At 42.0% G+C, this 27026-nt stretch overlaps 1 protein-coding gene across 9 annotated transcripts in view; it reads right to left on the reverse strand.

Annotated features, from left to right (window-relative positions):
* ANKIB1 (ankyrin repeat and IBR domain containing 1) overlaps nucleotides 1-27026 on the reverse strand; it is a 123828-nt gene that overhangs the window by 3591 nt on the left and 93211 nt on the right. For 8 of the 9 annotated variants that reach the window (XM_084858869.1, XM_084858868.1, XM_084858860.1 and 5 more), the window contains 9 exons: nucleotides 26048-26136; nucleotides 22705-22835; nucleotides 21439-21573; nucleotides 20102-20188; nucleotides 19940-20006; nucleotides 17869-18014; nucleotides 10886-11064; nucleotides 9721-9772; nucleotides 5604-5715 (listed from right to left, as the gene is read on the reverse strand). In XM_084858869.1, the coding sequence (XP_084714995.1) occupies nucleotides 5604-5715; nucleotides 9721-9772; nucleotides 10886-11064; nucleotides 17869-18014; nucleotides 19940-20006; nucleotides 20102-20188; nucleotides 21439-21573; nucleotides 22705-22835; nucleotides 26048-26136 (998 nt within the window). The remainder of the gene's footprint in view (nucleotides 1-5603; nucleotides 5716-9720; nucleotides 9773-10885; nucleotides 11065-17868; nucleotides 18015-19939; nucleotides 20007-20101; nucleotides 20189-21438; nucleotides 21574-22704; nucleotides 22836-26047; nucleotides 26137-27026) is intronic. The other variant, XM_084858865.1, reaches the window with a different exon arrangement.

Genomic DNA, 27026 nt, shown 5'->3' on the forward strand with positions numbered 1-27026 from the left:
AACCATTCCCAATCAGGCACTTTCCAGAAGGAATGGCATGATGAATTAAAACTTGTCTGCACTTCTCAGCATTCATGATCCCATCAATACGGACAAGATCGCCAACGCCACTGGAAGAAATGCAGCCCCAAACCAGGACAGACACTCCACCATGTTTCACTGAAGGCCGCAAGCACTCATTCATCCATCTCTCTCCAACTCTTCTTCTCACATACTGTTGACGATTGGACCCAAAAATTTCAAACTTGGATTCATCACTCCATAAATACTCTTTTCCACTGATCCTCATTTCAGTCTTTGTGAGCTTTAGCATATCTTAGCCTTTTCACCCTGTTCCCTTTCCGCAAAACTGGTTTCTTGGCTGCTGCCTTTCCATGAAGACCATTCCTGATCCAGCTTCTTCGGACTGTAGAAGGGTCAACTTGGCATCCCGATGCAGCTGCCAGATGCTGAGCCAGCTCCCTGCTGGACTTCCTCTGGTCTCTCTAAGAAGAAACTATGAGGAACTTCTCATCAGACTTTGAAAGTTTTCTTGGCCTTCCAGTCCTTATTTTTGTCCTTGATCTCTTCTGGTTCTTCAAATTTCTTTATAACAGCTTGAATACCACATCTTGAGTATCCAGTTTGTTTGTTGATTTTCCCTTTGAGAGTGGCCTCGCTGATGCAAAAATATGATTTTATGTCTGCCCAATTCTGTGATCTTTGGCATTTTGACTGGAATGATGTGATTGAAAGTTGGTCTTATTGGCAAGCTTCCAATGAATTACACTCATACAACATGTGTATGTACTGCTCAAGCATGTCTTGCACAAACCTGGTGTAAAAGACCTTTTTCCACACAGTCAGTTTGGCATGAAATAGTAGGACATATACAGGTGTTAGCAATGACAGTAATTAGGGTTCCATTCCATTTAGGTTTAGGGGAGCCAGGCGCCTGCTGTTACTCTAGTGTAAAGGGAGGTCACACTAAATACTTGCCACTTTAGCCTATGGAAGCTGTTTTTTCTGATTTTTTTTTCTGTTGTTGAATTTGTTGATGTTGTTCAGTTGTTAAGTCGTGTCTGACTCTTCGTGACCCCATGGACCATAGCACGCCAGGCCTTCCTGTCCTCCGCTCTCTCCCGGAGTGTGCTCAAGTTCATATTCATTACATCGGTGATGCTATCTAGCCATCTCATCCTCTGTCGTCCCCTTCTCCTTTTGCCTTCAATCTTTCCCAGCATCAGGGTCTTTTCCAAGGAGTTTTCTCTTCGCATTAGGTGGCCAAAATATTGGAGCTTCAGCTTCAGTATCTGTCCTTCCAATGAGCACTCAGGGTTGATTTCCTTTAGGATGGACTGATTTGACCTCCTTGTAGTCCAGGGGACTCGTAAGAGTCTTCTCCAGCACCACAGTTCGAAAGCATCAGTTCTTCGGCGCTCAGCCTTCCTTATAGTCCAGCTCTCACAGCCATACATTACTACTGGGAAAACCATAGCTTTGATTAGATGGACCTTTGTCGGCAAGGTGATATCTCTGCTTCTTACTATGCTGTCTAGGTTTGCCATAGCTTTCCTCCCAAGGAGCAAGCGTCTTTTAATTTCATAGCTACAGTCACCGTCTGCGGTGATTAGAGCCAAGAAAATAAAATCTGTCACTGCTTCCATTTCTTCCCCTTCCATATGCCAGGAAGTGATGGGGCAGATGCCATGATCTTAGTTTTTTTAATGTTGAGTTTCAAACCAGCTTTTGCACTCTCCTCTTTCACCCTCAACAAGAGGCTCTTGAGATCCTCTTCGCTTTCTGCCATTAGGGTGGTATCGTCTGCGTATCTGAAGTTGTTGATAATTCTCCCAGCAATCTTAATTCCGACCTGTGATTCATCCAACCTGGCGTTTCTCATGATGTACTCTGCATATAAGTTAAATAAGCAGGGCGACAATATGCAGCCTTGTCGTACTCCTTTCCCAATTTTGAACTAATCGGTTCTTCCATGTCTGGTTCTTACTGTTGCTTCTTGACCCTCGTACAGGTTTCTCAGGAGACAGGTAAGGTGGTCTGGTACTTCCATCTCTTTAAGAATTTGCCAGAGTTTGTTGTGATCCACACAATCAAAGGCTTTAGAGTAGTCAATGAAGCAGAAATAGACGTTTTTCTGGAATTCTCTTGCTTTCTCCATGATCCAGCAAATGTTGGCGATTTGATCTCTAGTTCCTCTGCCTCTTTGAAACCCAGCTTGTACTTCCGGTAGTTCTCGGTTCACATGCTGCTAAGGCCTAGCTTGTAGGATTTTGAGCATAACCTTGCTGGCATGTGAAATGAGCGCAATTGTACGGTAATTTGAACACTCTTTGACATTGCCCTTCTTTCGAATTGGAATGTAAACTGACCTTTTCCAGTCTTGTGGCCACTGTTGAGTGTTCCAAATGTGTTGGCATATTGAGTGCAGCACTTTAACAGCATCATCTTTTAGGACTTTAAATAACTCAGCTGGAATACTGTCCTCTCAGCTAGCTTTGTTGTTAGTAATGCTTCCTAAGACCCACTTGACTTCACTCTCGAGGATGTCCGGCTCAAGTTCAGTGACCGCACTATCACGGCTATCAGAGACATTCAGATCTTTCCTGTATAGTTCTTCTGTGTATTCTTCTGTACACAGTTCTTCTGTGTATTCTTTCCACCTCTTCTTAATCTCATCTGCTTCTGTTAGGTCCCTGCCTTCTGTGTCTTCTATCATGCCCGTCTTTGCACATAACGTTTCCTTGAGATCTCCAATTTTCTGGAAAAGATCTCTAGTCTTTCCCATTCTATTGTTTTCCTCGATTTCTTTGCATTGTTCGTTTAAGAAGGCCTTCTTGTGTCTCCTTGCTATTCTCTGGAACTCTGCATTCAGTTGGATATATCTTCCCCTTTCTCCCTTGCTTTTCGCTTCCCTTCTTTCCTCAGCTACTTGTAAAGCCTTGTCAGACAGCCACTTTCCTTTTTGCATTTCTTTTTCTTTGGGATGGATTGAGTTGCTGCCTTCTGAACTATGTTACGGACCTCCGTCCATAGTTCCTCAGGCACTCAGTCTATCAGGTCTAATCCCTGAAATCTATTCCTCACCTCCACTGTATATTCATAAGGGATATGATTTAGGTCATACCTGAACGGTTTAGTGGTTTTCCCGACGTTCTTCAATTTCAGCTGAAATTTTGCAAGAAGCAGTTCATGATCTGAGCCACAGTCAGCTCCAGGTCTTGTTTTTACTGACTATATAGAGCTTCTCCATCTTTGGCTGCAAAGTACATAATCAATCTGATTTCGATATTGACCATCTGGTGATGTCCATGTGTAGAGTCGCCTCCTCTGCTGTTGGAAAAGGGTGTTTGCTATGATCAGCATGTTCTCTTGGCAAAACTCTATTAGCCTTTGTCCTGCTTCATTTTGTACACCAAGGCCATGCTTGCCTGTTATCCCGGTGATTTCTTGACTTCCTACTTTAGCATTCCAATCCCCTATTATGAAGAGGATGTCTTTTTTTGGTGTTAATTCTAGAAGGTGTTGTAGGTCTTCATAGAACCGATCAACCTCAGCTTCTTCGGCCTCAGTGGTTGGGGCATAGACTTGAATTACTGTGATGCTGAATGGGTTTCTTGGATTCATACTGAGATCATTCTATCGTTTTTGAGATTGTACCCCAGTACTGCTTTTCCCACCCTTTTGTTGACTATGAGTGCTACTCCATTTCTTCTAAGGGATTCTTGCCCACAGTAGTAGATATAATGGTCACCTGACTTAAATTCACCCATGCTTGTCCATTTTAGTTCGCTGATTCCCAAGATGTCGATGTTCAATCTTGCCATCTCACGTTTGACCACCTCCAGCTTACCTTGATTCATTGATCTGACATTCCAGGTTCCTAAGCAATATTGTTCTTTACAGCATCGGATTTTCTTTTCACCACCAGACACATCCACAGCTGAGTGTCCTTTCGGCTTTGGCCCAGCCGCTTCACTCTTTCTGGCGCTACTTGGAAATTCCCTCTGCTCTTCCCCAGTAGTATATTGGATACCTTCCGACCTGAGGGGCTCATCTTCCGGCGTCATCTCTTTTAGCCTTGTGATACGTTCCATGGGGTTTTCTTGGCAAGAATACTGGAGTGGGTTGCCATTTCCTTCTCCAGTGGACCACATTTTGTCAGAACTCTCCGCCATGACCTGTCCGTCTTGGGTGGCCCTGCACGGCATAGCTTATGGCTTCACCGAGTTACGCAACTTCACCTTCGCCACAACAAGGCAGTGATCCATGAAGGGGCTGTTGTTGAACACTGCATACAAATTTCCTGTATTTTCTGGTTGTATTCTAATGAAGAGACTGAAAAATAATTATATATGGTCATTATACCACTGCTAAAACAACAAATCTAATGTTGGCCTAAGACTTTTGCACAGTACTGTGTGTGTGTGTGTTTATATACTCTTCCTGTAAATTTCACAGATTTTAATGTGTGAACTGGCATCGCATAAGTCCAAATGGACTAGGGAACTCTACAAGGCATCCTGGTAATAAAATGATGGGATAGTAGCACCTAACAGAACAATTGTCTGGGTGAAGGCAATATTAGTTGCATAAAAAATACAGGAAAAAGGTTATATGTTTAGAGAAAGATACCCAGTGATACCGTAACATACTAGAAAAGGATCCACAGATAGATACCCTCATGTGAACCAGGTCTTTAGGACAGAGTAGCAGACCATTTTGTGAAAAAAGGAAAGCCTATCTTTTAAAACATGGTTTACAATGACAGAATATAGCTTGATAAATTACATGTTTTTCTTATGTTGACCTCTGAATAAATTGCATGATTTCAAACATTGCTTTTTTAACAATGAGTACATGCATTTACTCAGACCATTTAGTATATTTTCAAAACAATACCAACAATAATTCAGCAGTTTAGAGGACTAGCTCTTGGAAGGAAGAGTATTTTATGTAGAGACAGTATTTTATTTCAGAACTTTGTGAATAAAAAAAGGTTATTAATCAGAACAGAATAAAAATAGAATCAAAGGGCAATGTTCACACGGCAGAGCACATGTCTGGCATACAGAAGCTCTCATGTTCAATCCCTGCTATCTCTACCATTCACATCAGGTAGCAGGTGATGTGAATGGCCTCAGCCTGGAAATCCTCTGCCAGTCAGAATAGATAACACTGGGCTAGATGGGAAACAGTCTGACCTGGTATAAAGCAGCTTCCTGGAATATCAATACAGCATGCCAATATTCCAGAGTGTGTGTACAACAGAAGTAGAGAAAGACCTCCTGAAAGCAATGAGCAAAGAACCCTACTTCTACAGAAGTGGAAAAGAACATCATCTGACCAGACCTTCTGCATATTATGAAAGAGGGAACCTCCCCAAATGGCTTTATACTAACTTCTTTCCCAAAGCACATGAAATGTCTACAATGCACATTCTCTAAGGCTACACATGGGCATTTATTACTTTGCTTTGTTTGGCATTTTTTCACTTGTCAATTAAATGTTAAAGAATTCTTTGCTTGAAAAGGGCTATATCTCCACTGAATTCCTCTTTCTAGTTTAGAGGACAAAAGGAGGAGAAACCCTATGAAAAACCTCACCTAACGTGCTCTCACTAGGGTCATCGGGGTCTGGAGCATTACTAAGCAGACTGTGCATGTCTCCACGTCGGCGTTGTCTGTGCCTCCTCCGATACTGAAATTCAGCATATTCCTGCATAAACCAAACGTTACAAAATACAGGGGAGCATGCAATAATATTTTTGGGGCATAACAAACAGCACATTTAAAGAAAAAAAGAGTGCCTGTGATTTTATGCATTATAAAATCACCTGTTTTCATAAAAAGTAAGTAGCAGCCTACATCATGCAAGCTTTTAAAAATAAAAAATACAGATTGCACAGTTACTAAACTACTAAATTAAGCTAACAATGCTTTCTATAAAGCTGCTGCTGTTTGGCTGCTTGTAATCTTATTACAACAATTCCAAGGCTTAATGATCTTATCTAAAATATATTAACAGTGCAATCGTATACATGTCTACTCAAAAGTAAGCCCCATTGAGTTCATTAGGACATACTGTGAGGTAACTTGGTATAAGATTATAACCTAATGTATGTGTATTTTTTTTATGTGTATAAATCAAATATTGATGAACTAATTCTTATTGCATTTGTCATAATGAGGCTACCTAGCAGGTCCTCAAGTAAAAACTTTGAAGGTTTAAAACATTGCTTTAAAAGTTTAATTTAAAAGTTTAATTTAATTTTAAAGCAATTTAAAGCATTGCTTTAAAAGTTAAGGATGTGCTTCCTTTTGATATGGGTAAAAAGGTCTAGGACAACAACATCTATGTTCTGTGGTACATCTTTTTAGGTACAAAAGCACCTCAATACTTGTAATAGGAAAACAAAGAAGTAATCCAGTTTTTCAGAGGTTTCAAGAAGTGGCACCCAAGGGTAATTTTAAAGACAGTGTTGCACATGATTTTTTTTAAAGACCACAGAACTAGTATGAATGCAGCATTGGGCTTAACCGTTAGTAGATCAAGATTCTCAGTAATTCCTAGCTTTTTATATACTGAGATTCAAAGGTAATGTAACACATTATTGAAGGTAATTTGGTAATAGATGGGAGAAAGGGCACTGTCTCTAGCTTCTTGTATTTAGCTTTTCTTTGTGTCTGTTTAATTGAAGTTATTTGATTTTAACCTTGATGTATACATTTTACATATCAGCCAAATCATACTGCCTTTTTAAAAAGCCTACATCTATTTTGTTTGGATATTTTTTGTGCAATAATTCAATCTAGTATGTATTAACTTTAATATTGCATTGTATAACTAAACTGCAAACAAAACTTGCTGGTGGGTTTCTCTGCAAAGCAATACCCAGAGAATAGTGTTACATCAGTCCAAATATTTAAATTTCTCTACCACATGTGGCTGTTTAATATTAGGTTTCCCAAAATATCTGCAAAGCACCTGGCAAATATCGCACTTTGCTACATTATAAGTCTCAGTTTACTGTCATAGTATGCTCATTGTCATGTATCACTGCTAAACAGAAGCTTTAATTGGCCTAATCAGCATATTTTCCTGCCCTGTCCATCCTGTAATGTGAACAATATCTTTGGCTTGAGGGACTAAGTTCCTCAGTGCAGAACTGGGAGATAGATTCTTGTTCAAAATCAAAAGGCTGAGATCTAAAAAGGCTGTAATTACCAAAAAGAAAGAGACAGCTTTATGGTTTCTTTAGAAAGTTCAATAAAAAGCCAGTTCAGTGTACTGTTTCCGTAAAAAAGCCATATTTATTATTACAGTTTATTAGAAAAGAAACTAAATAGAACAGCGAATATTACAGTGTTATATAAATTTAAAGTGTGTCCACATTTTGAATACTTGGCACAATCCTGGCCACCAGAACTTAAAAAGCATATCAAAGAATTGGAGAAAGTACAAAAAAAGGGCCTCTAGAATTATCAGAGCATATCATTTATGAAAAAAGGCTTAAGATGTAGGGGCTTTTTAGTTTAAAAAAAAGACAACTAAGGATGTGACATAACACAAATTTATAAAATTACGAACAGTATGGAAAGAATGAATAGACAAATGCTTCTCTCTTTCAAAATTAAGAAAAAAGACTGCAGTCCTAAGCACATTTAGAATTGCACTATGGAATTCAATGGGACTTACTTGCAAGACACGCATAGCACTGTTAGTCACCTAGTGACTAAAGGGCAATTGTTTTTTTTCATACACAAGGCACGATCAGCTTAATAAAATTCACTGCTAAAAGATGGTGTAATAGCCAATTGGAGACAAGCCTTTTAAAAGAGACTGAACAAACACATGAGGTATAGTTCTATCAGTAGTTATTGAACACTAAGAGTTAACAATGGGATTTCCATGTTTAGAGGTAGTATATTTGATTACAGGATGCTGATGTAAACTACATGGGATATCTCACATGAGCTTTTCAGAAACAACTGGTTGGCCATTGTCAGTGACAAGACGGCAAGTCTCAACAAATCTTTTGTCTGGTGCTGTCAAGTAATCACATGTTTTTCCTCCCTAATGCTCTGGGCTTAATTGAACCCTGAGCTCATTTACATAAAACAGTCCATTTCAGAAACTAGCATGACATTGCTATGTCATAAAAAACAGGCACAGGATCATATAAAAATGCTTCACATCTCTCATAGCATTAATGTAGCAGTGGGGACCTCAAATAATGTGTACTGTTTGTATGTAAGCACACGTTACTCACCCCTTTATAATAATTACAGTGTATTATTATAAATATCCCATTATTTGGAACAAAGCGTTGTAGGAAGAACTGGGAAAAAGCAAGCAAGCCAATTTGCCTATAAGAAGCAAACTATATTCTTGCAAGCACAGTGCTACCCAGCAACAATAGAAAAGGAAATATACAGAAATGCATGGATGCAGGGGCAGGGGGACGTGTCCCTGAATTGTGCCTATCCCTTTTAAGACACAAACAACAAATCCAAAAGGAAATGATCTTCCTCTTTATCATTCCCCAATACATCAAATGCTACGTTTGTACTGCAAAATATCCTCAATTTATTTTCTGTGGTTGCAGTTTACAACTGCAATTGTGTCTTTATTTTCTTTTTGTTAATTCCTTCCTGTGCCTGCATGATAGATTAGGTTGGGATAATTGGGCTGCCCCACTTGCATGGATGGGGTTTCCTTGCCTATCATCCTCCTAGCCTTCCTTCAACCCTTAGGGCTGTGCTACCTTGGAATAGTCATTGCCTGCCTACAAATGATGGCACTATTTATGTTGCAAAGTTACACAACTCAGCAAATGTATACAACTTGGCAAGAAACAAGCTTAAGAAAAGAAGACCCTTGAACATCACACACCAGCTGTACAAAACCTGTCTCAGCCCAGTGCTTTTGATACTAGAGGTATGGGTAGAGCCCGCAAACGGGACAAAATGCAAGAGTAACCTCTCCTGGTTAATCTGGTACAGTAAGTGAGTTGCTCTACTGATTTCTCTCCTTCATGTTCAGCTGATGTTGTGAATTAAATTAAAACTAGAGAGAAATAGATCTGTTGTAAAACATCACTATATGTTCTAACTACACTTAGTTACATCTGAATTTCAGTGAAATGGAAGACACTTAAATACGTAGAACTAACTGGGAATAAGATTATAGCCAATGAAAGAGAAGCATCAAGAAAAACACTGTACCTATACCAGAGCAACACAACACAGCTGACAGCTGGTTGCTGGCCTTGATTCAGGAGCCAGATCAGATGAAGGAACAGTAATAGTATTTGGAGTTGCAGTGCTGCAATGATCCCCTTGTCCATGGCAACATTATACATGGCTTTCCTTCTTTAATAATAAGGAGCACATAGAGCGCTTCTCTTGCAAGAGACAGATTAGATGCTAGCTTAGCTAGGACAACTGTCACTGTTTTCCCTGCCACAGCTAAAGCAGAGCAGGAGGTCTAGGGTTCAGGACTGTGAGCCCTCTGGAGTTAGGGATTCACTGTGTACATCCCCACCATAAACTATAAAACTTAAATATATTTCCTTCTATTGTAAAGCAGCAAAAATAGAACGCTCATCTAGACCTTGTAAACTTTGGAACAGTTTTCAACATTAGGAAGCTAATCATGCAAAGTAAAATTCCATCATTTCCATAATATGCAAATTCACATAATTAAAAGTGACAAAATTACCTCTGGGGATGCAAATCCTAAATATTCCCAATCCCATGTTCCACCAGCAAAGCTATAAATTAAACAGACATCATTATTGGAGAACAGAATAAATTATGAACAACTCCCCCCACCACCAAACAAATTGAGAAGAAAAATAATTTGCTACTTAAATGTTAGTTAATGTGCAAATTTTGCTAGTCTTAAGAAGGGCATAGAGAACAATAAAAAACAAATAAAATAACTGCCAGTCTAACTAATTATTTAAATAGGACCTAATGTGGATCCATAAACACTTCATAATAAAGCACAACAGTCAGTGTGAGAAACAGATCATTTTAGATGGACTTCTATTCTGTGCTTATGCCCATAACCTGACTCATTTTAATACTATTTTTGAATTAAAGAAAACACAAATGTTGTTCAAGCTTCTATGCCTTATACTTTTAAGCATCTGAAAATGAGTAGTTGAACTAGTTCAGAGAAGAATGTTTCAACAAGTAACAAATGTCGTCTAATATTTTGGATTCAACTTCTGTTGTTACTATCCAACATCTTTCATTTGGAATTTCATTCCCAGGACAATGATACAATATCATTTTTTCATTAACCTTTATGCCTTTCCCTCATTGCTTCCTTTTGGTGCAAAACTCTTGGTTTATCATAGCAATACTTATTCCTTAGTCGTTTAACTGGAATATCTGGCATTCTATTCTATCTGAAACTCGGCAGGGCTCTAGTCCCTGTTAATGGCAATGTTACTATATCAGTGTAAAAAAATATCAACAGTCAACATGCAGCTCTTTTCTGCCAGGTACTTTCATAACACAACACAAGTAAGCAGATATATTTAACATTTAATAATTAAAATTCTACTGGTTTCAAAGGAGCAGCCCTGCACTCACATCCCTTGCAAGCTGGCACACATATAAACCTTTTCCATATTACAATTTTGGCCACAAGCGAAGGTGACTTAAAATTGTAAAGTGGGAAGTAGTGAAACAGAAATATAGTGAAATGTAGTGGGAAGTAGTGAAACAGAAAACAAGAATTCTGCAAAGCAAACATACCAGGGCTATCTGCTTTATTTCTCTTAGCAAACAAGTTTGTAAGGCAGGCTTACCAACCTTGGTGGCTATAAAGTGAACCTCTTTGGTCGTGCAAACCTCTGTTATGATCAGGTTACCTGCGCCTTGGAGCTTCTGGAGAATCTGCAGGAGCAACTCCCCGGGCCACAGAGGCCAAGAACTCTTGCCTCTTCTGCTGTACAAGGCAGGCTGCACGGATAATTTTATGACGAGGTGTGCGAAGGTAAGGCCTGTTCACTTTCTGAGCAAGGTCTTCTGTAACCATTTCAAGATCTGTCTGTAACAAAATAAATGCTTGTGTCAGTTCTTTACAGGATGAGAAACAGAATACTTTCCAGCACCCAATATCTCCTACAAAAAAGAGCCTTCTGTCAACTGTAGTTGTCTGATGTAAATTTTATTTTATGCTGGTGTTTGTTGTTTTTTAAGAATGTTTGCTGTTTCTGTTTTTGTTGTGTTTTTACCGTTTTTATTACCACAGTGGTTTTAATTATGTGTGTTATAATTAAAGGATTAGGAGTGCTATTCCGTGCGCTGTGGATACAGTTAGTGAGCAAGAGGCAGCCTGTGGCAAACCAGTTTTGTGGGATCGGTTCCAGCTTCTTCCTTCTGATGAAGTGGACAAGGTGCTTTCATCTGTAAGGCCGACCACCTGCTTACCTGATCCTTGCCCATCTTGGCTCATTATGGGCTGCAGAGAGAGACTGGGTGAGGGGATCAGGGCGGTGGTGAACGCCTCACTTGAGGAGGGCATGATGCCATCAGCCCTCAAGGAGGCAGTGATAAGACCACTCTTAAAGAAGTCCTCCTTGGATCCCCAAGTTCTGAACAACTTTTGCCCAGTCTCGAATCTGCCATTTTTGGGCAAGGTGATTGAGCGGGTGATGGCGATGCAGTTGAAGTCACACTTGGAAGAAACCGATTATCTAGACCCATTTCAGTCGGGCTTCAGGCTTGGGCATGGGCCAAACGGCCTTGGTCGCCTTGGTGGATGATAAGAGGAGGGTTCTGGATAGGGGTGAATGCTTCTTCCTTGTTCTCCTCGACCTCTCAGCGGCTTTTGATACCGTTGACCACGGTATCCTCCTGGACCACCTGGAGGGGCTGGGCATTGGAGACACTGTATTGCAGTGGTTCCGGTCCTTCCTCTCCGGCAGGTACCAGAGGGTAGCACTGGGAGAGGAGGTTTCGGACCCGTGGCCACTCACTTGTGGGGTGCCACAGGGTTCCATCCTCTCCCTGATGCTATTTAACATCTATGTGAAGCTGCTGGGGGCTATCATTAGGAGGTTTGGGGTGCAGTGTCATCAATATGCAGATGACACGCAGCTCTACCTCTCGTTCAAATCTTCACCAAGGCTGGCCATAGAATCCTTGTCCAAATGTCTGGAGACGGTGAGTGACTGGATGGGGAGGAATAAGCTGAAGCTGAACCCTGACAAGACCGAGGTACTTTTGGTGGGAGACAAGAGGAAGCTGGGAGATGTTGACCTGGTGTTGAATGAGGTACGGCTACCCTTGAAAGACCAGGTCCACAGCCTGGGGGTCATGTTGGACTCCTAGCTGGCCCTGGAGGCTCAGGTGTCAGCTGTGAGCCGGACAGCGCTGTTTCAACTCCATCTGATACGGCGGCTGCGTCCCTTCCTTCCCGACCATCTGATCCCATCGGTAGTACATGCCCTGTTCTCCTCTTGTTTAGACTACTGTAATATGCTCTACGTGGGGTTACCCTTGAAGACAGTTCGGAAGCTGCAGCTGGTACAGAACGCGGCAGCTCGCCTGATTAAAGGCAGCCGCCGGCGAGACCACATCACTCCAGTGCTGAAGGAGTTGCACTGGTTACCAGTTGTTTTCCGGGCCAAATTCAAGGTGTTGATTTTGACCTTTAAAACCCTATATGGTTCTGGCCCAGCCTATCTTAAGGAGCGCCTCCAGCAACACCAGACAGGCCACTTAACAAGATCAGCCTCGGATGGCCTTCTCTCTGTCCCATCAGCCAGGATAGCTAGGCTGGTGAGGACAAGGGAGAGGGCCTTCTCTGTGGTGGCCCCCACTCTGTAGAACTCCCTCCCTAGGGAACTCCGCCATGCCCCCTCTTTAATGAGCTTCCGCCATGCACTGAAAACGTGGTTGTTCAAGCAGGCATTTGGGGTGGGTTAGGGTATTTTACAAAATGTTTTTATTGTAGAATTTTATTGTTTTGAACTGTTTTATTATATGCTTGTACATCACCCAGAGTGGCTGGGTGACCAGCCAGATGGGCGATTAATAAATTTAATAAATAAAAAATAAATATTATTTTTGTACGCTGCCTTGGGAAGGCTCCTGCCCTGAAAGGCGGCCAATAAATATTTTAAATAAATAAAATAAATATCAATAATGACAGTAGATAAAAAATGCATGGATGCTTGGTCCAGCTTTACCATGTTTTGCCTTGGAAAGCCCAAGTGCTTTCAAAAGGAAAAAAAAAACATATTTTTATCAGACATGTTTTTGGTGGTTGTAATTAAAAGGGAGTTACTTTAAGAGCATATTAAAATGTTTAATGATCATCTATATACAGTGAATTTCAACTGGTTAGAGCACTTCAAATACATTCTTGGGGCCAAAGCAGATGTACCAATGCTGTCATAAACTAGGATGAAGGGACTGGGAGTAAGCCATGGGATCATAAGAACATAAAAACAGCCATGCTGGATCAGACCATAGGCCTATCTAGTCCAGGATTTGGTTTCCACAATGGCCATCTAGATGCCCATGAGAAGCCTACAAGTAGGACATGAGTGCAACAGCACCCTCCCATTCATGTTCCCCTACAGTTGGCATACAGAGGCATACTTCCTGCAGGTACTGGAGGTATACTCATTATGACTAGTAGCCATTAGTAGCCTTATCCTCCTTGAATGTATCTAATCTGCTTTTAAAGCTGTCCAAGTTGGTGGACATCACTACATCTTGTGGCAGCGAATTCCATAATTTAACTATGCTCCCAGCTCCTCCCATCATGCACAAATTTCCCTTTACCATGGTTAGGCAATACATTTAATATTAACCGTGTTAAACACAAATCTTGTCATGCGCTGAAGTTAAATTTGGACACTCAAGGGCTGAGTCTTGATTCTGTGGCCTCACATTTGCCATTACATTTACAAAAGAATGCATATCTCACTATGTCAGCAGAGCATTGGTAGGCACTTAGGATGGATGACAACACCACAACAACACACTAAAGGCACAATCCATCTGAATTAAGTGCTTTTAAGAAACTTTTATTTGCATGGGTAGGTTAAGCCTGTGTTTAAATCTCTCTCATTGAAATCAATGGGATTTATGTGTGCTTATCTTTGGCTGGAGTGTGTCCTAAGAATGTAAACCTAGGGAAAATAACTTTGACTTAAGCATCACTATATTCACAACTAGTAAATTGTAAAAGGCGGGGCTGCCAGAGGCTGCTCGGGAAGGAGCCTGGGGGAAGGAGGACCAGCCAGCAGCTGCACCAGGTGGATCCTGAGCCTGCTTTTGCCCCCGCCAAACAGGTACTTAAGGCGGGGCTGCCAGAGGCAGCACCTCGGCGTAGCGCCAAGTGCGATGCTAAGTGCGCACTTAGCGTCGCACTTGGAGACATGTAGAACAGGACCTGAAGACCTACCCACCTCTCCAGAGACACGAGCAGCCACAGATACCAGCAGCAAATAGCAGCAGCAGAGGGCAGCAGCTTTAAAGACGAGGGAGAAAGGGGCAAACGTGGACTTTATCTGCTCCTTCTTAACTGCTGTTCTCTTTTATCTCTTTTATCTTTTATATTCTTTTATACTGTTGAACATTTTATACCCTAACATTTTAATATGTGCCTGGGAGGACTATTGGGCAACTCAGGGGGTCGGGGAGGTGCTGCTATAACTGTGGTCATGGGCAGGGGGACGTATGGCGTTGGGGGATTAACAGGCCAGCTGAGGAGAAGAGGGGCTAGACACCTTACAGCTGTCCCCTCTTCTGGTTCTTCCCCCAACCTGATGGTTCCTGGCAGCCTTACCAGTCTGCCCTCGGGTCTGGTGGTGCTGCTGCTGAATGCCAGGTCGGCCCAAAATAAAATCTCCCTCATCCATGATTTGATTGTGGATGAGGGGGCTGACCTAGTATGTATTACTGAGACCTGGGGGGGGGGGGACTGGGAGGGGTCACTCTCTCCCAGCTGTGCCCTCCTGGGTATTTGGTGCAGCACCAACACTGACTTGAGGGTCGGGGAGGGGGGGTTGCCATGGTCTATAGGAATTCAATCTCCCTCTCCAGGCTTCCTGGTCATTCGAGTGCAGATCTTGAGTGTTTGTACCTTGTGTTGGGTACCCGGGACAGATTAGGGATTCTGTTGGTGTACCGCCCACCCCGCTGCCCATCAGACTCCCTGCTGATAAAGGTGGTCTCGGACTTGGGGTCGAGGACCTCTAGGATGATGGTCCTGGGGGATCTCAACTTCCATGCCAAGGCTGCTATATCCGCCATGACAACCATGGGGCTGTCCCAACATGTCATCGGCCCAACGCATATAAAAGGACACACGCTTGATCTGGTCTTCTCAACTGGGCAGGAGGATGGTGCCAGTGGAGGAATTAACATCTGTCCCTTTGTCATGGACAGATCACTTCCTGCTGAGGTTTAGACTCCTGGCAGCCTTCCCCCTCTGCAAGGGTGGGGGACCTATTAAAATGGTCCGCCCCCGGAGATTAATGGATTCTGATGGATTCCAGACGGCTCTGGGGGATTTTCCTGCTGGTATGGCTGGTGCTCCTGTTGAAGCCCAGGTCGCTCTGTGCAATGCAGAGATGACTTGGGCGGTTGACATGATCGCGCCCAAGCACCCTCTCCCTCTGAGCAGAGCCCGGCCAGCTCCTTGGTATACACCTGAGGGGAGACGGCTAGAACGCAGGTGGAGGAAAACTCTGACCGAACACAGGTAAGAGCCCATTATCAAGCCTACTCTGTGGCGGTGAGGGTGGAAAAGAGACAGTTCTTTTCCACCAGCACTGCATCTTCTCAGTGTCGTCCAGCGGAGATTTTCCGAGTGGTTCGCAGCCTGTTGCATTCTGGGCCAGGGAGAGAGACGGTGGAGCCCTCAGTGGCACGCTGTGATGAGTTTGCATGGCACTTTGAAGATAAAGTCGCTCAGATTTGTCATGAATTGGACACCACCATTAATACAGTTCCTTGGTAGAGGCGTTCAGAGAACCGTCTGGTCCAGTTTTATTGGATGAGTTTCAGTTACTGAGGCCTGAGGATGCAGACAAGGTGCCTGGCCAAGTCCGATCGACCACTTGTGTGCTTGACCCTTGCCCTTCATGGCTTATAAAATCAAACAAGGAGGGGATGTCTGGCTGGGTCCAGGAGGTTGTAAATTCCTCCTTGAGAGAAGGAGTGGTGCCTGCCACTTTAAAAGAGGCTGTAAATAGACCACTCCTGAAAAAGCCTAACCTAGACCCAGAGGATGTTAACAATTATAGGCCAGTGGCCAACATCCCCTTCCTGGGCATGGTGCTTGAGCGGGTGGTTGTAGGACAGCTCCAGGCACTGCCGAATGAGACGGATTATCTAGATCCATTTCAACCGGGCTTCAGGCCTGGTTTTGGAATGGAAACTGCCTTGGTCCCCCTGTGGGATGACCTCTGCCGGGAGAGGGACAGGGGGAGTGCGACCCTGTTGATTCTCCTGGACCTCTCAGCGGCTTTCGATACCATCGGCCATGGTATCCTGGATAGGTTGTCTGGGTTGGGAGTTGGAGGCACTGCACTGCAGTGGTTCCGCTCCTACTTGGATGGCCAATTCCAGAAGGTGGTGCTGGGGGATTATTGCTCTGTGCCATGGCAATTGTGCCATGGGGTTCCAAAGGGCTCTATTTTATCCCCCATGCTGTTTAACATCTACATGAAACCACTGGGGGAAGTTATCCGGAGGCGTGGGCTGAGGTGCCATCAATATGCGGATGACACACAGCTCTACCTCTCTTTCTCATCAAAACCAGGTGAGGCAGTGGCTGTTCTGAATCAGTGCCTGGGCACGGTAACGGACTCGATGAGGGCCAATAAACTGAAACTCAATCCAGACAAGACGGAGGTACTGTTAATGGGTGGTTCATCTGCCCGGCTAGGTGATATTCAACCTGTTCTGGAGGGGGTTGCACTCCCCCTAAAGGATCAGGTTCGTAGTTTGGGGGTGCTCTTGGATCCAGAACTGTCACTTGAGGCACAGGTGAACTCAGTGGCACGGAACACTTTTTATCAGCTTAGGCTGGTATACCAACTACGGCCTTATCTGGACAGAGATAGCCTAGCTACAGTTATCCACGCTCTGATAACTTCTCGTCTGGATTACTGCAATGCATTATACGTGGGGCTGCCTTTGAAAACAGTCTGGAAACTTCAGCTGGTCCAAAATAGGGCAGCAAGATTGTTAACAGGGACTGGCCTGCAAGCTCATATTACGCCAGTACTCTTCCAGCTGCACTGGCTGCCAGTCCATTTACAGGCCCGATTCAAAGTGCTGGTGTTAACATTCAAAGCCCTTAACGGCTTGGGGCCAGGTTACCTGAAGGATCGCCTCCTCCTATATGTGCCTGCCTGGACCTTAAGATCATCGTCAGCAGCCCTTCTCCATGAGCCCCTGACAAAGGAAGTGAGGCGGGTGGCTACTAGGAGGAGGGCTTTTTCTGCTGTGGCACCCTGGCTCTGGAATGAGCTCCCTAGTGAGGTTCGCCTGGCACCTACATTGTATTCCTTTCGGCGCCAGGTGAAGACCTTTTTATTTTCCCAGGCATTTTAGCATTTTAGCTTTCTAAATTTTTAGCTTTGCTGTTTTAAATCTGTATTTTAAACTCCTGCACTGCTGCTAGGTTTTATTGTGGTTGTATTGTTATATTGTGGTTTTAATGTTCTATATATTTTAAATTGTTTTATTGTGTGCTCTTTGGTTTTAATTTTTGTGAACCGCCCAGAGAGCTTTGGCTATTGGGCGGTATAGAAATGAAATGAATGAATGAATAAATAAATAAATGATTAATTGCAAAAGAAACCACCACTGGACCATCCTTTACCTGCATAAGTTCAAATATTTCTTTCTTTGTGCTTTTTGGTTCTAGAAAGAACCCATATGGATAAGAACACTTCAGGATGCGTCGAGTTTTGAGGAGTTCTTGTACCGCATCTTCAATGAATGTAGTATCTGGGCAACCTCCTTCAGCTGCAAAAGAAATTCCAGCATTGCAAATAGTGTTTTGTTTCCCACCTGCTGCTAGTGATGACTTTCAACAACAGCAGGATTTCTTCTAAACTAAGCATAAAGTATGATGTTTGTGTAAAATGAGAGTTGTTTCTCAAATTCTAATCTAGACATCAAATAGGAATAACTCTGTAAATAGGTTCGCTATTCAACTGCATTCAGATTTCTCAGTTCACAAAAGTGCAGCAGCATTGGCCCAAATCCAAAGATAATTAATCACATTAAAGCCCCATTGAAATTAATGAGCCATAAATTAGTCACAACTACCTTGTCCTACTGATTTCAAAGAGACTTAAGCATGACTACTGATACTGTAACTGATACTGTAACCTAGGCATGTGAAATCATACTTTCTTACTTACATTAGCCAGTCAAGATAGATATTTACTACTCTTCATTCTCTTAAACACTTGACTGTAAGAAGCCAACCACACGAAAAGGACATGACATAAGCAGATCACACGCACAAAGAACATCTAACCATGAAGATGGAATGAGAGGTGCAGATGAAAGGGCCATGTGCATTTGAGGACAATGAGGAGAATTTTGGGCAGACAGCATTTATGGTCTATTCAAGAGCACCAGTAAATTATTTTTATGATAGAGTTATAACTAAGAGACATCTGTGCAAAAACACATTGATTTGGATCAGATAAAGTTAGCTATACTTGGTTCGCATTGAAACTTTTTACACTGATTTCAATGGGATCCAAGTACAACTAACTTAGTCTAACTCCAGCCCCATTACCTGTTATTTACCAGCAGAAAACCGAACAAACCTCACAGTTTCCATTTTTGGAAGGCAGCATTGCACCAAGAACAGGAATAAAATTAGGCTGCTTCTGGGGGATAACAGTTGAAAGGATGTAACCAAAATACTTCACTAGTGTTCTGAAGATCCATGGGTGAGGAGCAACTTGCTCCCACTTTTGTTCATAGGCAGCTCATGACCCTTTTATTTTTTAATAGTACTCTCCTTGTGCCACATTGCAAGCTGCTGATTCAACTGAAAGTAGCTTGCAATATGGTGGTGGAGACGTGCTATTCAGAAAAGAAAGGGAAAAAAGCACCACAGCATGCAGCCACAGATTCTAGACATCTCTTTAAAGCTCCTGCTTTTGTGATGTTCATCCTCTTGATAGTGCCTTCAAATAACTCCGCATTACATTTGGGGGCCAAAGGAAGAGTGGCTAGTTCAACACGATGCTCTACAGAAGTAGGTCTAGGGATAGAACACTACCTCCCTCCCTAATAACTATGCTTTCTGTGATGTCCACACCCTATGGGGCCATGGCAGATCTTATACTTCACAGTGGATAAGGTGGTGAAAATGTATTATTTATATTTACTGGATTTTTAAACTGCCTTTCAAGAGAAATTAGTTATGTCATGTAGAACATCATGTACATGAAAAACAATGTTTGCCAGGGCAGAGGCAGATCTGAGTAGCCCAGCATGGATAAACTGTGCAGAAACTAGTTGCCCAGGGAAGGGTATGCAGTATGAAACTTAATGTTCTTGTTACTACTGAGCAACAGCACAAAGAGAAATGAAGGAAAACAAGTGGCAGCTTGACATCAGCCTGTCTGGTATATCAGAGAGGAATTTATGACATCTGGAATGTGGGAAGATATTAGCTGATATAGCATCACTGTCATTGCAGAAATATCACTTTCTTTTAGACAATACACAACATAAAAAAATGCCATATAATACAGTATAAGGTTGTATTAACCCGTTAAGAAGTAAAGAAGTCAAGCCATAAAAATGCTCACCTTGGGATGAACAAAAGTAGCCATCAGAAATAATTCGTTTTTGAAAACCTTTGATACAAGTTCATTATTCTGAGCACCAGAAGGCATCACAAAAAATACTGATACACTTACGTCCACTGAGCGCTCTACTCAGCTGCTCCATCTTTTCTTTGGCTGTTTTGAGAAGGCGCTGTTCTAACTAAAAGTAGGGAGGGGATAAAGAAAATGTGATAAACTTGATGTTTGAACTAATAAAGCTGAAAAATAATTTCATGGAACTATTTACAACCATACTTGATAGCTGAGCTCATGGTTCTTAAACCTTGTGTAATAGTGCATAAATCTATCAAGTTCTTGAAATCTTTTGTGTTTCTTTTCAGCCTGGAAAATAATTGTAGGAAATAAAGAGAAAAACATTATCAATTTACTAGGTTGATCAGAATTTAACACTCGTAGGCAAAAGCAAGTGTGCAATCAATCATTTAAACTGTGTATAGTAGTTTTTTATTCACAAACAGTGAATGAATAGTCCTTGAAGAAATCAGCCAGCCAGAAATACAACTTATGGAATTTAAAAGTCAAAATAAAATAGAGCTGTGACAAACTTATGTAACAACTTTGTCCTCATTATATAAAATTACTTTTTTTAATTAAAAGAAACAGACAAGAGTAAGCCTCTCCTACTTACTAACGACAACTATGGATACTGAGCACTACAGGATGAGGAAGGCACTCTGGAGTCCACAGAAATGCTGTCCTCTTTCCTCTTGTAGTCTGCTACGGTGGGTGGCAGCCTTAAAACAACAGCCTCCTCTACCTCCCCAATACTGCTGCTGTTCAGACCCTGGAGATGGCAGAATATCTGGACAAAATGTATAAAAATCCTCCCACATGTTGGTTTTCTGTGCTCATTATTCATTTTGGCTTGGCTAATGAGGGAGCATATCTTTATTCTGAACAGATAAACTGAATGTTTTTTCTTGTTAAGATGCTGCTGTAGTTCAGATTCAATAAACATTTGCAAATCATGATTCAGTTCTGTTCTGGTTTGGAGGGAAACCAAAAAAAGTTTGATTCAGGTCTCAGTTCAGGTCTGTTTTTTTCTTTCTGATTTTTGAATTGAGTTAGTAGAACGAGTCTGCAAATTTTGGCTGGCTTTTGGTTACCACTGACCCCGTCCCTTTCTAATGTTTTTGACATGCACCGAAGATGTGGTCTTTTTCTCTCACTGTGCTGTATTTTGGAGACAGTCAGGATGCAATCCTATGCACATGTTCCTGGGAGTAACACTTACTAAAAACAGTGGGACTTAAACATGCAGAGGATTGTCCTGTCACAATGTCTCCAAACTACAGAGGAAAGTCAGAAAAGAGACCATGCCTCTTCCCTGAATTCCAGGCTCAGGGGAGACATGGGGGCAATTACCAACTTTGTGCTGTGCTGCTAAGAGTCTCTGGAGTGCAGTATGAACTCAAACATGAGTGATGTTTACCAGAACATTTGGGGGGCCCTGGTTAGCAATATAAAGAGTTGAAGGAAGATGGAAAATCAGATAAGTAAATTCCATTCACAGGAAGGAAGACAGAAAGAAAGACCCTTCTGTGTCTCCTCAAAACTGGTCAGTTTCTTACCTCTGCTGTCATCTCCTTGGACTGTTCCTCTACATGTTGAATTACTTCATACCGAGTACATCTGTAATAACCTCCAGTGGAAGAACTATGCTTCTTCCATTCTTCAAGGCAAATCCAACAGAAGTCATATTTACACTTCAAAAGGAAAAAGAGAACTAATGTCTTAATCTGGTTGTGTCAAAGATTTGCAACAATGAGATCTTGAGCATTACAACAAAAGAAATTCAGCATGTTTTCATCACACAATTATTCAAAGCCTATATTGCCTTATGAAAGTTTGGCTTGAATCTCAGTTCTAACATAACATTTAGCGACTACAGGATGGATTGGGTAGTGATTCTTCTGAGCAGACAGATAAAAATCCATTATTCAAATGGTTCATTCATATAACTAATTCACAGATGAGCCTATGCATTGCATCTATCCAGTTTTTGGACTTACTTCACTAATAGCTATTAATAACTACGTATGTCCCAGTTTGGATATAGTTCAGTGTTATATGGATGGATGAAGTTTGGTGTTATGTCTTGAACCAGGCCAAACTGTTTGATCTTGGCTTGTTTTAATAAACCAACCACAGTATGCTTTGGTTTGCACATAATGCCAAACTGCAGTTAATTTAAACTAGGAAGCTGATATTTCCAATCCCTTTCTCATGACCACAACAGAGGACGGGGAAATGTCCAACCCTGAGACTTGTCCAGTCTCATCCATCTGAATTTGGTCTATGTGAAGAGCCCATCTGAAGCCAAAAATGGAGGAGCAAAGTGGTGCTCAAAATGGAGAGATGTACTGGGAAATGTGGTATACCCCAAATTCCCCTCTCTACTCCCAATAGTTCCAAAGCTACTCAGGCTTTCCCATGACTGCTATTTACATAGCAAAAAACCAACACACTTTGATTACATTCACACAATTTATGTTATGTCTAGTGTGACCCTAAAAGGAAGAGAATTTAGAGGATTGTCTGAATTCAGTCTCTATGTTTAGTATGCTATGTAGGTGAAGTGACCTACATACATACATCAGACTTCTTCTCAAAAAGGACTGGGACTACTACTTATGTTACCAGTTAAGAAAGGACGAGTGAAACAAAAGATACTCTCACCTTGTCAAATAATTAACACACAGCTAGTATTTGAGATAAAGCAAGAGACTGATAATTAAGAGTGAATACCATGAACCGTATTTTTTTAATGCACAAAGTAACCTTATTTCTAATATTTTTATGTGAACTACAGCATTCTTTCAACAGTCTTTGCTTACTTTTGCACACTGCATATGGTTGCAGCCTTCATTCTTCTGAATTGGAGATTTGCAATTGGCGCATGGCTTAGAGTTTGTGAGTAACCATAAGCAGTTGGCAGCATCTTCGTAAGCTTCACTAACTCCCACAACTTTGAAGGGTGAGAATGGAAAAGTTAACACTTTATGTATATAATGTTGAATTAAAAGCAAAAGTCATCACTGCATTTCCTAAATTTTCCAAGTGTGTCATTAGGGTATTTTAAAAGATATTGGAATTATCCTGAACCCTTTTTATAGGCCGAGAATTTTTTTTCAAACAATTATTTTTTCATAACCCGGTATTTTATAGCAGATGCTACAAAAATCTATAATAAATCAAATAACAGGATGTAAACACTAAAAGACAACACACAGTCCAAAGGTTAGCTGCACATGCATTCTGTCTGCCAGCTGTTGCAACATTTCCTTATACAGTCAGGGCCAGAAATATTGGAACAAGGATAACTGTTTGGCAGTTGGCTTCTGTACACCACCACATTGAAGTTGAAAGGAAATACACCCAGATAGGAGCAAAGTCAGGACTTTCAGCTGTAATTCAAGGGGTTGGACAAAAGTGGGGCACTAACAATTCAGGAAGGACAGCCAGTGGCATACACACACACCCATCGTTGGGGGCTCATAAGTACTGGAACAAACCAACATCATTTCAAACTTAAGGATCGCCTTTAATACCTGGATGAAAATCCTTTGCAGTCAATGACTGCCTGAAGTCTGGAACCCATGGACATGACCAAATGCTGAGTTTCCTCCCTCGAGATACTTTGAAAGGCCTTTACTGCAGCTGCCTTCAGCTGCTGCTTGTTTGTGGGTCTTTCTGCCTTCAGTCTTGTCTTCAGTCAACGAAAAGCATGCTCTATTGGGTTGAGAGCAGGTGACTGACTTGGCCATTGAAGAACACCCCACTTCTTTGCCTTGAGAAACTCTTGGGTAGCTTTTGCTGTACGTTTTGGGTCATTATCCATCTGCAGTATGAAGTGGTGTCCTATCAGTTTGGCAGCATTCGGCTGAATCTGAGCAGAAAGTATAGCCCTATACACTTCAGAATTCATCCTGCTGCTTTGATCAGCAGTCAGGTCATCAATAAACACCAGTGACCTGGCTCTATGGGCAGCCATACATGCCCATGCCATAACACTGCCTCCACCATGTTTGACAGATGATGTGGTATGCTTTGGATCATGAGCCGTTTCTTTCCTTCTCCACACTTTTCTCTTCCCATCATTCTGGTACAATCTTGGTTTCATCAGTCCAAAGAATCTTATTCCAGAACTGGGCAGGCTTTTTTAGGTGTTTGCTGGCAAAGGCTAATCTGGCCTGTCTGTTCTTCAGCGTTACCAGTGGTTTGCACCTTGTTGTGAAGCCTCTGTATTTACATTCATAAAGCCGTCTCTTGACTGGAGATGTTGACAATGACATGCCTACCTCCACAAGAGCGTTCTTGACCTGGCTAGATGTTGTGAAAGGGTTCCTCTTCACCTAGACTGGTGGGGACGAGGGAGAGGGCCTTTTCTGTGGTGGCCCCCACTCTGTGGAATTCCCTCCCTAAGGAACTCCGTCATGGCCCCACTTTAATGAGCTTCCGCCGTGCATTAAAAACATGGTTGTTCAGGCAGGCATTTGGGGTGGGTTAGGGTAGTTTAGAAAATGTTTTTATTGTAGAATTTTACTGTTTTTAACTGTTTTATTATATGTTGTACATTGCCCAGAGTGGCTGGGTGACCAGCCAGATGGGCGATTAATAAATTTAATAAATAAATAAATAAATAAATAAATGAGTAGAATTCTGTGTTCATCCACTTCAGTTGTCTTTTGTGGTCTTCCAGGCCTTTTGCTGTTGCTGAGCTTGCCAGTTAATTCCTTCTTTTTCAGGATGTTCCAAACTGTTGTGTTGGCCACTCCCAATGTTTTTGCTATCTCTCTGATGGTTTATTTTGTTTCCTCAGCCTAATGATGGCCTCATTCACTCGCATGGAACCTCTCTGGACCTCATGTTGGGAGTTCCAGTGAAGAGCTACCAAATGCAAATGTAACACTCAGAACCACCTATCTGCTTGATTGGTCATGGGGCACCCAGGAAACAGGCCACACCTGGCCATGCAGCTGCTTGTTGGCCATTCGTTCCATTACTTATGAGCCCCCAACGATGGGTGTGTGTGTATGCCACTGGCTGTACTTCCTGAATGGTTAGTGCCCCACTGTTGTCAAGCCCCTTGAATTACAGGTGAAAGTCCTGACTTCGCTCCCATCTGGGTGTGTTTCCTTTCAACTTCAATGTAGTGCTGTACAGTGGTCAACTGCCAAAACAGTTATCCTTGTTCCAGTATTTCTGGCCCTGACTGTAATTTGCTAAATATTTTTTTAAAAGCTGTTTACTTCCATAAAATATTCCACTAAATTAAAAAGTACTGATCACATTTGGCTTCTGCAACTCCCAGCAAGAAACAGTATTCAGTGTAGATTAATATACAGTCATCGACATTTTGCTTTTCCAGTTACATTTTAGTTTCAGCACCCCATAGTTACATTATAGTAACTTGTACCCTACAGTAACTCATGGATACCAGATTCATTCCTTTTCAGTCATTAATTTCTGCTGCTTCAGTATAACCTAAACAAAGCCACATCTTGTTTATTTTGTCATAATTAAACTGTTTCTAACTTAGGCCTGTGCTATTCATTATGATTTCAGGGGTTGGATCCAGGATCTGCCTTCCACTGATAGAAGGGCCTCTGCTCATGAAAAGTGTCTCTTCCTGATTTGGGGGGATCCCCCTACCCCTGCACCACAGCTCACCCCATTCAACAGGGTCCCCCAACCCTAAATGAAACATTTTCAGGTGGCTGGAGGGGCTGCAGTGGGGAGGAGGGGGAAGGGAACACCAGCCCAGTTGCATATGACTATATCTGGATCCTACCCCTTGTGAATATTGATTTTAAGTCTTAACATTTCAAAACCTTTTACCCAAAGCAGTCAAATCAGAAGTTCAGATGTCTCAATAATAATAAGGCAAGCCATGCTCTGCAGAAAAGTTTGCCCAACCAGCCAAAATCAATTCAAATCCTCTGCTGCTTACCTGTGCATTATTAAGTCCACTTCATCTGATTAGACAGATTTGAGAACCCACAGCTTCTCCTCACTACTCATATCATCTCTCAGCTTGTCCACATTCCCCTTAGGTGGTCAAGCTCTCTGTTCTGGAAATAGCCTATTTTTCTTTACTTGTACATAATAATTTTATATTACATAATCACACAGAATTTCTACAAATTGAACACAGAAGACCATAATGGCCATTCTTACGCTCTTCGGGTTTCATTTCTGTTATCTTCTGCAGCCAGTTTTTCCATGTTTCACAGTCACAAGGTTCATGTGCTTCACCCAGACACTCCCTGAAAAATTAATCCAAGGCTTTAAATTGTGAAGATTGAACTACTTAAAAAACAACAACCCTGAAACACCTCAGATTAAGGGAGATGAGTTCTTAATCAGGGCAAGAAAGCAAAATTCAATAAATAAGTTTAATTTTAGAAAACATCAATTATGTTTTGCTAAGACGCCCAAGTATGTTTCCAAAGAGCTGATGGAGGTACAGAAGGACAAATCAAAAAGGATATCCCAAGCTATGGTTACCTTTTTCCTGCAATACCTGAAAGCAGCATAACAAATGCTTGTGAGCACTTGCACAATGGGAGGATCCCTCTGCACTGCACAGTGTTAAGAAAGGGTCAACTCTCACTTCCATAAAAGGCAGGGCCAATCACATCAAATTCCACAGGAACGGGAGGAACCCCCTCTCAGTCTTGGCTCTGCCTCCTACAGAAGAGCAGGGTTAATCATTTGCTCTCAGCTTCTTTGGGAGCATAGGCCTTTTCTCTCTATCACCTTTCCATGAGTTCTTAGACAGAAGTATTAGCTACCAGAAGAGCTTGAAAATTGTAATACTTCAAAATAACTGCTAGAACCAAATTAATGATTGCAACATAGACAGAATAGCGTAGAGGGAATCGGGCAGATTCCCTAACTAACAGGAAGGGGGGATGTTCTGCGCAAATGCAAAAATAGCACAAACCACCCCCCTGTAGTAAGACACACTCCCCATTTATGTGTGTGACACAGGGAGGGACTCCCTGCTCCACACCACACTGACCAGAACACCATTTCATGGAAAGTCCAACTTTCCATTCTAGGTCAGCAAGGGAGTAGAGCAGGGAAGAAAGGGATATACAAGAGCCATATCCCAAGTAGGGTGGGTCACGATTATAAGACCTGCTGTAGGACT

This window comes from Heloderma suspectum, chromosome 5 (genome assembly GCF_057233095.1).
Source record: "Heloderma suspectum isolate Gila_16-S chromosome 5, 16-S_ref, whole genome shotgun sequence".
Classification (NCBI taxonomy): Eukaryota; Metazoa; Chordata; class Lepidosauria; order Squamata; family Helodermatidae; genus Heloderma; species Heloderma suspectum.